Source organism: Plectropomus leopardus, chromosome 12, assembly GCF_008729295.1.
Source record: "Plectropomus leopardus isolate mb chromosome 12, YSFRI_Pleo_2.0, whole genome shotgun sequence".
In the NCBI taxonomy this organism is placed as follows: Eukaryota; Metazoa; Chordata; class Actinopteri; order Perciformes; family Serranidae; genus Plectropomus; species Plectropomus leopardus.
Window position 1 is genome coordinate 18,361,981 of NC_056474.1, and position 10,711 is coordinate 18,372,691.

At 39.7% G+C, this 10,711-nt stretch overlaps 1 protein-coding gene across 1 annotated transcript; it reads left to right on the plus strand.

Moving 5' to 3' along the window:
- The first annotated feature begins 636 nt into the window (after window positions 1–636).
- copb2 (COPI coat complex subunit beta 2) lies at window positions 637–9,369 on the plus strand. The gene is made up of 22 exons (XM_042498252.1): window positions 637–727; window positions 1,196–1,333; window positions 1,511–1,597; window positions 2,273–2,399; window positions 2,524–2,672; window positions 2,844–2,990; window positions 3,244–3,343; window positions 3,448–3,590; window positions 3,793–3,992; window positions 4,140–4,250; window positions 4,340–4,428; window positions 4,532–4,638; window positions 5,317–5,460; window positions 5,587–5,717; window positions 5,955–6,162; window positions 6,335–6,445; window positions 6,602–6,816; window positions 6,925–7,063; window positions 7,996–8,133; window positions 8,233–8,310; window positions 8,457–8,630; window positions 8,890–9,369. Exons 1-22 carry the CDS (start codon window positions 725–727, stop codon window positions 8,983–8,985), a joined length of 2,835 nt encoding a protein of 944 aa, XP_042354186.1. The 5' UTR covers window positions 637–724; the 3' UTR covers window positions 8,986–9,369.
- Window positions 9,370–10,711: the final 1,342 nt, after the last annotated feature.

Here is a 10,711-nt window from a genome sequence, read left to right on the forward strand (position 1 = left end):
ACATTGCTATATTGAGAAAAAAAAAAACATCTTGCACAAATTTAAGGCCATGCCTCTGTTCTCTGTCACCTCTATTGTGTCAGGAATTAATAATACAAATAACTATAGAATTTTTTTTTGCAAGATGAGACAATTACAAAAATAAGACAATAAAATATTTAAAAAGCAAAGAAAGCAACAAAGAAGATAATTTAAAGTCAATATAATCTAAATAAAATAAAGAAATAAAATAATAAAAAATAAGCAGCAGGAATAAAATTAAATTAAAAAATTAAGACTTAAAAATAAGACTGTGATATTACTCTAAGTAATATTAGACTCAAATATCATGTATACTTATATGTAATTTATTTATTAAATATTCAACTCAGTAATGATGAATTATGAGATCATGTCATAGTAATGGGCCTCTCTGTGATGGTTAACTGCGAAATAGAGTAAATAGTAATATGAGGATTAATTGTTGTAATGGCATCTCAATTAAAACTACCGAAAACGATAAACAGTACAGTGTTTTGTTTCTGTCATCGTGTCACACATCACGGCCTGCAGCGGACCTTCATGTCACGTCACCACTTCCAGAGCAACTCACGCGAGACTGAGTTTCAGGAAGTTCCACGTCAGTATCAGTGTTCTGTTCACTGAAGTCGCAGAATTTGGACCCCGATTACAGCTGTTCGCTACTCATTTATCCGGCCTTATTGCGACAACACGGGGATAAAACATGGTAAGAGACATTTTAAACAGTCCACATGATGTGTTGTTTCCGCACAGGTCATCCGAGTCTTCAAGATTATTTTAAAGGACAGTGAAACTGGCAAATAATAATGCATTATGGTGAATAGCTTAGCGGCTAACTAGCTTCAGCTAGCATGAAAGCCTATCGCTAACGGCTATTAACATTCATAAACACGGCTGTGTGAGAGCTTTATGTGTGCTTACAAATGATCTGAGTAAGTTTTCGAATTGATTATTATATGATGTATATCTATAGGACTGTTGGAACCACAGAAATATGCTAGGAGCAATTTTAGCATGCTAACGGTTTTCTCTTTACTACCTTGTCCTGTTATTCCGGGTCATGACGTTGACGCTGCCGAGTTTTTACCAAATCATTAAATCCCCACGTGAAGCCACTCAAATTGATAGTTTGAATAGCACAGAAAAATGACTCGATGTCCTCTTGTCTTTTCAGCCTCTGAGGCTGGACATCAAGCGGAGGCTGACAGCTAGGTCAGACCGGGTGAAGAGTGTGGACCTTCACCCAACGGAGCCATGGATGCTGGCCAGCCTGTACAACGGCAGTGTGTGTGTGTGGAACCACGAAACACAGGTGTGATCACTAATCAATGGGCCATCTACGCACATCACACAATATAGAAACATAGATGACTAAACACCCTCACTTGAATATGTTATTTAATGATTCAAAAAGACTGACTTGACAGTCAAATATAAGCAGTGATGATGCTGAGGGCCAAAATGAATCAACATTGTTTTTCTTTTCCAGACTCTCGTCAAGACTTTTGAAGTCTGTGACCTTCCTGTCAGAGCCTCAAAGTTTGTGGCAAGGAAAAACTGGGTCATCACAGGAGCGGTGAGTAAAATCTGTTGTTTGTGTTGAGATCACAATGCTGACAGTTGTCATCCATAAAACCAGCAGTTTAATAAACTCTTAGTATAAAGAGAGTATGAGCTTATATCTGTTGGTGTCATGAGTTATGCAGGCTGTGGTGTTACATCAAAGTGTAAGCATTTCAGCTTTACCTCTGATTATCTTGTTATACATTTTTCTCATTGTGTCAACTCAACTCAACTTTATTTATACAGCACCTTTCATAAAAAGATGCAGCCCAAAGTGATTCACATAGTGACAGAATTTAAATATCAGACACAATTGAAAGGATAATACAGACAACTATACATAATGTTTTACAAGACCAGAAAATTACAACAATAACACATTAAAATATTAAAAAGCAAGCAAAACAAAATAGACAAAGAAACGAAAGATAAGCGAAAGTCACTATAATAAAAATAAAATAATTAAATAAAAGAGAAGAAAAATAAGCAGCAGGGATAATATAAAGTAAAAAAAACAATGATTACAACTTAAAACTAAGACTGATATTACTCCACATAATATTAGACTCAAATAGCACATACTAAGTTCTTATTTTGTAATGTGTTTGCTGTTTTATCTATTTTTTGTTTAATACCTCAACGTGCTGTGTATTGAGCTGATAATCACACATTTTTTCTACCTGCACAGGATGACATGCAGATCCGTGTGTTCAACTACAACACCTTGGAGCGTGTCCACATGTTTGAGGCCCACTCTGACTACATCCGTTGTATCGCTGTCCATCCGACCCAGCCCTATATCCTCACCAGCAGTGGTATGCTAGGAAACTTATGATGCCTTGATTGGTAACATATTGATTAACAGACTCAGAGGTTTCTTTATACCAGTGTCCTCAATTGCATGCACGCATGCATTAACATATTTTTATTTCTGCGCAGATGACATGTTGATCAAGCTGTGGGACTGGGAGAAGAAGTGGTCGTGCAGCCAGGTGTTTGAGGGTCACACTCACTATGTCATGCAGATTGTCATCAACCCCAAGGATAACAACCAGTTTGCCAGTGCCTCACTGGACAGGACGATTAAGGTAGGGACTGCTTGCTGTTGTCACCTTTACTGCTGCTAATTTTATCTTATTGTTGGGTGAGTCCCTGGGACACACATCTCTCTGCATTACGGCAGTATCTTTAAAGACTATAGATTAAACACATGCATGTGCATTCAGTGATTCTCTGCCATGTCCTCTGGGTTCTTTCAGGTTTGGCAGCTTGGCTCTTCGTCTCCCAATTTCACTTTAGAGGGTCACGAGAAAGGAGTCAATTGTATCGACTACTACAGTGGAGGTGACAAGCCTTACCTCATTTCAGGGGCCGATGACCGCCAAGTAAAGATCTGGGACTACCAGGTGAGAAAACTTTTCATTCACTATACATTCACAATACTGATCATGGAACTAATACTTATGAGGAGCACAGGCTCATTTTCTACTTTTATTGCATAATGTTTAAAATGTCAATAATAATAAAGTACTTAAAGAGTTGATGGTTCTAAAAATAATGTATGTTTTACTCAGTGATCTGCTACTTCCCTTCTGTGAGCCTCCGTTAGCATCGTGTCTGTATAGTATAAATATTTAACTGTTTCTCTGTGTGTTGCAGAACAAGACCTGCGTTCAGACTCTGGAAGGCCACGCCCAGAATGTCTCTTGTGTCAGCTTCCATCCCGAGCTGCCCATCATCATCACTGGATCAGAGGACGGTGAGCAGGAATCCCAGTCATCCTCACCCCTGTGCCCAGAGTTAATCTCACCTCATGGTGTCACTGATCATTGCTTTATGCAACGTTGCCTCCTCTGTCCACAGGTACGGTGCGCATCTGGCATTCAAGCACTTACCGCCTGGAGAGCACTCTGAACTATGGCATGGAGAGAGTGTGGTGTGTGTGCGGCCTCAGGGGCTCCAACAATGTGGCGCTGGGCTACGATGAAGGCAGCATCATAATCAAGGTGAGCAGAAGAGAGAATGATACTTGAAAATGTATTTAACTCTTACCACATGCATTTCCATCCTGTTAAATATAGAGGTAAAATGAGTTATGCTGGAAAAAAAGGAATTTATCTATTAAAGACATTAAGATGAAATATATTATTGTTCTAATTAAATATCCAAAACAAATATCTCTCCGCTGTGTCTGCCTCTGCTGTGCAGGTGGGTCGAGAGGAGCCAGCAATGTCTATGGACACAAATGGAAAAATCATCTGGGCGAAACACAGTGAAATACAGCAAGCAAACCTGAAGGCCATGGGTGACGCTGAGATCAAGGATGGAGAGAGGCTGCCATTGGCTGTCAAAGACATGGGCAGCTGTGAGATTTACCCCCAAACCATCCAGCACAACCCTAATGGAAGGTATGCATTCAGGGCCTTTTACTGGTTACGAGTATTTCAAAAACAGGCAGACATGAGCACCTCATATGTTTTTGTTTGTTAGCCAGATTAGAGGTGACACTGGAAAATGTCCTCTGTCACTCATTTATGCCTTTTTGTGTGCACCAGGTTTGTTGTGGTGTGCGGAGATGGGGAATATATCATCTATACCGCCATGGCTTTGAGGAACAAGAGCTTCGGCTCAGCACAGGAGTTTGCATGGGCACATGACTCATCAGAGTAAGTATGCTGTTTATAAGAGGTGTGATAGTTCCCTGCCATATACCCCCTTTATCTGAAAGATAACTGCAACTCTTTTTTAACAACAGATATGCCATCAGAGAGAGCAACAGTATCGTCAAAATCTTCAAAAATTTTAAAGAAAAGAAATCTTTTAAGCCCGACTTTGGAGCTGAAGGTAATGTGAACATTGCTGTGTAGAAGACTCATGTTTTTTTTTTTTTAAGTAGATTGTTCCAACTGTCTTTCCTCATTGAATGTGTTCCCATTCTTCCCTGCAGGAATCTATGGAGGTTTCTTGCTTGGAGTGAGGTCAGTGAACGGTCTGGCATTTTATGACTGGGAGAACACAGAGCTGATCCGGCGCATCGAGATCCAGCCCAAACATGTAAGACTGACTTTTCATTTACCAAGGTGTCTGCAGGTCCTTATAATATCTTAAATTCAATGTTTTATAAATATCTGACAGTAAAATTTGTTATTAAATTGTCTAATTTGATTAAATATAATTTAACTTATCAAAATATTATCAAAATTTGTTGAGCTCTTCTGCCTGAAAGTCGACATTTCTGATGTTACAAATCTTTGAACCAACCACTGAGCCTAATGTTGCCCTTTCACTTTACACATGCACTTACTTTCTGGCAAAATGTAGATTTAGTCTAATATTAAACTCACTCTAATAACAATATTCCTACATAAAAAACCTGCCTCTGTACTTACCGTTATATTTACCTGTAATGCTTGAATAAGAAAAAGATAATTTGTCCAATTGTCAATCTTAAATTGGTTAAAAGTTATCTTGAAAAGGTCTTAAAAAACATTCAATTTAAGTGTCTGATACCTGTAGACACACTTTTTCCATTATTGTTTGAGGCCCTGGTCTTGTTTTGATAAAAATGTACTATGAAGCAGTTTTATGCTTCTATATCTCGATCTTTAACAGCAGTGTGTATATAGTATATTGACTGCTTAGAGAGGCTGTTGTCGAGTAATTTTAGTCACTCCCTGATTCTTGCTCATTTTCTTGTTCAACCTTTTTTCCTCTTTTTCCTAATTTGTCCAGATCTTCTGGTCAGACTCTGGTGAACTGGTCTGCATCGCTACAGAGGAATCCTTCTTCATTCTGCGTTATATGTCAGATAAAGTAGCTGCTTCTCAAGAGAACAATGAAGGAGTGACTGAGGATGGTATTGAAGATGCCTTTGAGGTAAGCGCTTTCATCTTTCCGTGCTTAAAGATACTTTTATTTATGTTTCAATGAATCTTGTTTTTACCCACAGAGTACAATTCAAGCTTCAACTCAAAACTTTTTGTGCTTATTTGATATGTGCAGGTCCAGGGAGAGATCCAGGAGATTGTGAAGACTGGACTCTGGGTAGGAGACTGCTTCATCTACACCAGCTCCGTGAACAGACTCAACTACTATGTAGGAGGCGAGATCGTCACTATTGCTCACCTGGACAGGTACAAATTCAGTATGTCGTTTAGCTTGAAAATAAGTGGGCATGAGGTTTGCTGAATAAAATGTAATACCTACCTCTTTAAAACCTGTGCACTGTGTATATTTCTCAAGAAAACGCCTATTTTTATGCTAAATAACACTGTGTACTCTATTAACAGTAAGTAAACAAATCTCAGGGTTTATTTGCTTTCTGTTAAGGATGCTGCATCTGTAACGCTTAATGTCGTCTCTTCCTGCAGGACCATGTACCTGCTGGGTTACATTCCAAAAGATGACCGTCTGTATTTGGGAGACAAGGAGCTCAACATTGTTAGCTACTCTCTGCTGGTCTCCGTCCTGGAGTACCAGACTGCCGTGATGAGGAGGGACTTTGGAATGGCTGACAAGGTGCTTCCCACAATTCCTAAAGAGCAGCGCACCAGGGTGGCCCATTTCCTGGAGAAACAGGTAAGGAAATACAGTACTTCTTTTTTTGTTATTAAATTGCAGTAATACCAGACGATATTCTAATTGATACCTATGTGATTTTTTAGAATTAATTTAGACGGGTTATGTTAATATTTAATTCAGACAGGGTGCTTGCAGAATGCTGATGGGTTATGTTTCTTTGTCTCCTCAGGGCTTCAAGCAGCAGGCGCTGGCTGTGTCCACAGACCCAGAGCACAGGTTTGAGCTGGCGTTGCAGCTGGGAGAGTTGAAGATCGCCTACCAGCTGGCTGTGGAGGCAGAGGTAAGCGCATACTAGTTGGCCTATCACATCTTCTAGCTTTGTAAAAACATTGTCAGACAATTCACAGTGGCTTACAAGAGTCCATTGTTTTCATTTCATCACTATTCAGGCTCCCGGCAGGTACATTTCTAATATATGTTATTCTGAACCCTACAGTCAGAGCAGAAGTGGAAGCAGTTAGCAGAGCTTGCTATCAGCAAGTGTCAATTCGGCCTGGCTCAGGAGTGCCTGCACCATGCGCAGGATTACGGCGGCCTGCTCCTCCTTGCCACAGCCTCCGGTAATGCCACTATGGTGGGAAAACTGGCTGAGGGGGCTGAAAGGGACGGCAAGAACAATGTGGCCTTCATGACCTACTTCCTGCAGGGGAAGTGAGTACCAGATGATTGTGACACTGGCGGGCAAATAAAGGGAACAGATTTATTCACAGAGTTATCACGTATAATATGTGAAAGCTAAATAGCATTTTTTCTTCACAGTCTGGATCAGTGTTTGGAGCTTCTGATCAGAACAAACCGACTGCCTGAAGCTGCCTTCCTGGCTCGCACCTACTTGCCCAGTCAGGTGTCCCGTGTGGTCAAATTGTGGAGGGAGAACCTGGCCAAGGTCAACCAAAAGGTCAGTTCTTTTCATGATTATTGTTTAATTTAATTAAATATTGATAAAGCAAAGACGTTTAAACTAAGATAAAGAAAACAACCATCACTAATCTAACTAGATCTTGGATTCTTAAAGGAATACTTCACCCATCATTTGGTTATCAACTACTTACTCAGTGTTATGTTGAATTTGTGAAGAAAACTCTTGCATGTCAACATTGAACCAGTGAAGAATCCAAAAACTGAGAACATTTTTAATGAAGTCGTAGGAGTCCAAGTTTAACAACAGAAAAACTATATCTAAACATCTGTTTGCAAACTCAAACCTAACTCAAGCAGTATAATCCAAGTTTCATTTATCCAGTGTTATGCTCAGTACTTCCCAAACAGACAACCCTTAACAATGGAGATTTTAACTAAAAGTGAAATTTACCTATGCCCTCTACAAAGCCAGACTCCATTGTCAGACACCGTAATTTTACCTCTCTGAACACAGGAGCTGCCGGACTACCGGTGCCTCGATCAGTTGGTTATTTTGTGTTATTGTGTGACTTTGGTGAGTCTGAACTAACCCTTTAAAACACTAAAGTCACAAAGTAACACGAACAAATGAACTGACCAGCAGCTCTTGTCTTCAGTGAGGTAAAACTGCTGCTGGAGTCCAGCTTTGAAGAGAGCAGCTTTTGATAAGTTTCACTTGTCTGTTTGGGAAGTAGTGCCCATACAACTGGATAAATGAGACTTGGATTAAACTGCACAAGTTGTGTGAGAGGTTGTAAACGGAGGTTTTGATGATGTTTTGCTGTAGTTAAATGCAGTCGTCTATGACTTCAATTCATCAAAAATTTACTTTGTGTTCTTTGTTCACTGGGAGAAAATATGACGTCAGGATTTTTCTTCTTGACCATGACACACTGTATCAATCTCGGGGCCCCACAATCTACCTTACAGGCAGCTGAGTCTTTAGCAGACCCCACAGAGTATGAGAATCTGTTCCCTGGGCTGAAGGAAGCCTTTGCAGCTGAGCATTACCTCCGAGAGACCTGCATCGGCACCTCTAGGCCCGCCAAAGATTATCCTCTTGTAACGGTGAGTTTAACAAATGAGGTAGTTGTGTTGCATGACAGTATTTCTGAAGAAGATCTCGTTCTGCTCTTCTGTATTTTAACAAAGTCCAACATTTTTCAGCTCAACGAAGACAGGAATATTCTTGAGGAGGCTCAGGGATATGAGCCCAAAGGAACCTTCATTCCTGCTGGCTCCAAGGTTTGTCCGCAGTATCCAACATTTTCTTTATAACCACCTTTTATGTAATCGTAACCTGATTGATATTACAGGAGGCTCAATAAAAAAATAGAGAAATTATTGCTCTGTTATCAGACAAAGTTTATTTGAATGACTTTTTCCTGCAGACACAGGATAGTGAGGAGGCAGTGGCAGCAGCTCCCGTTGTCGCTGCAGCAGTTGCAGCAGTTGCAGCTGTGGCGTCTTCTCAACCTGAACCTGCTGCTCCTACAGCAGTGGACACAAAAGAGGAAGAAGAGGAGGAGGAGGAGGAGGAGGAGTTCTCCAAGTCACAAAAAGAGGTTGGATTTCTTTTATTTCTGTTTAATTTTTGATTATAGGGTCTGTTTCCTAACATGAAAAAAATACACAAAGATTCTTATTGATCACACAAAGGTTGCTTTTACTCAGTCTCAATAAATTAGTACCAACTGGTTCTCAGAAAATCTAAAGAAAAACATTTGGATCTAAAGCATACATAAATAAATTAAAAATTTAAAATGAGAATAATTCTTTTAAAAAAAAACCAAAAACTTCTCCTTTGTGCGTGTTTCTGTGCAGACTCTGGACGAGCTGGAAGTGGACCTGGACAACATGGAGCTGGATGACATCGACACCACAGATGTTAACCTCGATGATGACTTTCTAGATGACTGAAACCCGACCCCACTTTGCTCTCCAGCACTCTTCAGAGCTAATTTAAAAACAAAAAAAGAAGAAAGAGACCAAACCCCCTTTGCCCTTTTTTTGTATTTGTACGTAAAAATATTATATTGTCATGCCCTCCTACTGCAGTGGCAGGATTTTAGTAGATTATGGGGATGATGATGTTGGTGATGATGATATCAGTAATGTTTTATTCTCAGAAGAACAGTAGACATCTATTTCAGACTTATTTTGTACACCATTTATTGATTGTTTGAGAAACTTTCACTAACTGTCCATTGAGCGATAAGGTATATTTACTCTTTGCTTTTTGTTGTCTGTAATGATAAACAAACTTCATTCAGTCCAATAAACTCCGGTTGCTGTACATATTCACATTTGACTTGAGAGTGTCTGGTACAAAATGCTAAAATAGTTTAATATCTTCAATATATATCCTGAACAGAGAAGCCTTTGATTGAAGAGGAGTGAACGTTGCATCTTCCATTACACAAGATGTTAACATGTTACTAGTTGTGTCATGCGATCCACATTTCAAAAATATGTAAATAAGATACGGCATATCGATGTGGGTACAACTCAAACAAGCTTGATGCTTTATATACACAAAAACTTTTTAAATCAATCAGCACAGTTGTTTTAATTTACTAAGGCTGATTATACCTCTGCTTAGGTTGGCGGAGCTATAATGTGAATTATGAGAAATCACGCAATCCATATACTAAAGATGCAAAGGTTTTTTTTAAACTGGTGCGAGAAAACAGAAGACTGAGTTGGATGCTACCACACATGCCTGTAGAGCATTGAAAACTGATCATAATAAGTCTATTCTAAATAATTTAAAAGTTCTATATGCAGCATTCATCCAGCCAGACTGTTTGTTTTTTCCCTGTGCTGTGTCCAGAAGGTGTTTTCCATCTGCTGTCTACTGTCTGCCTATTTTCATGTGAACGCAGCATAAGGGCCATAGGTTTGCCTCAGAGTGACTCATAAAATGCATGAGGACATTTCCATTGTTCTTGTCAGTTACTGCAGAAATGTTATTATTGTAAAGTAAGTCTGAATATCGAAATTGATAAAATATCAAGGACATCCAACTGAAAACCTGCAAGGCATAAACATGCTGATTTTCCAAGTGCATACTGAGATAAGACTCTGACAAGACTTTATTTTCCCAAAGGGCATTTTATGGGGCTTCAGGCAAATGCCTGTTTCGCCTAATGGTAAAGTCCACCTATGCTTCTAGTGGTGGTAATGCGACCAAAGTGCACGTCGTTTAAGCATAACAATAGCTCTTTACTTCTGGTGATTACACTTATGCTTCAAATTCCAAAGAGTGGTGTTCATTTGTGAAGATTATCTTGTAGTATCATAAACGATTGTTGACAACAGGGCTTATTTTCTGCAATAATCTAAAATCCAATGGAAAAATCCCATAAACTATTTGAAGGGGGAACCAGGGCGATGTCAGCTTCCAGGTTGGCCTTAAGGAAAAAAACGTAAGTCCCAGGGTTAATCTATCTGAAAATCTCTGAGCCTTTAAACCCAAATCATATAATTTCTTTGCCCCCCTGTGGCTGCAGGGGCCTGCTGCCCTTCTCTGTGTGACCGCCTCTGTTGACTCCTGCACTGCAGCAGAAGTAATGTCCACATGAAGCTGTCAGTCTCCTCCTCTCCTGTGGATGGCGCCCCTCCGAGACAGGCTTGGACGATTTTG

Excerpts from the sequence above, each read along its gene's own strand:
- copb2 (XM_042498252.1), top strand. Across the intron at positions 2,673-2,843 it reads CACTGGACAGGACGATTAAG|GTTTGGCAGCTTGGCTCTTC; the intron begins GTAGGGACTGCT and ends GGGTTCTTTCAG. Across the intron at positions 4,429-4,531 it reads GCCCGACTTTGGAGCTGAAG|GAATCTATGGAGGTTTCTTG; the intron begins GTAATGTGAACA and ends TCTTCCCTGCAG.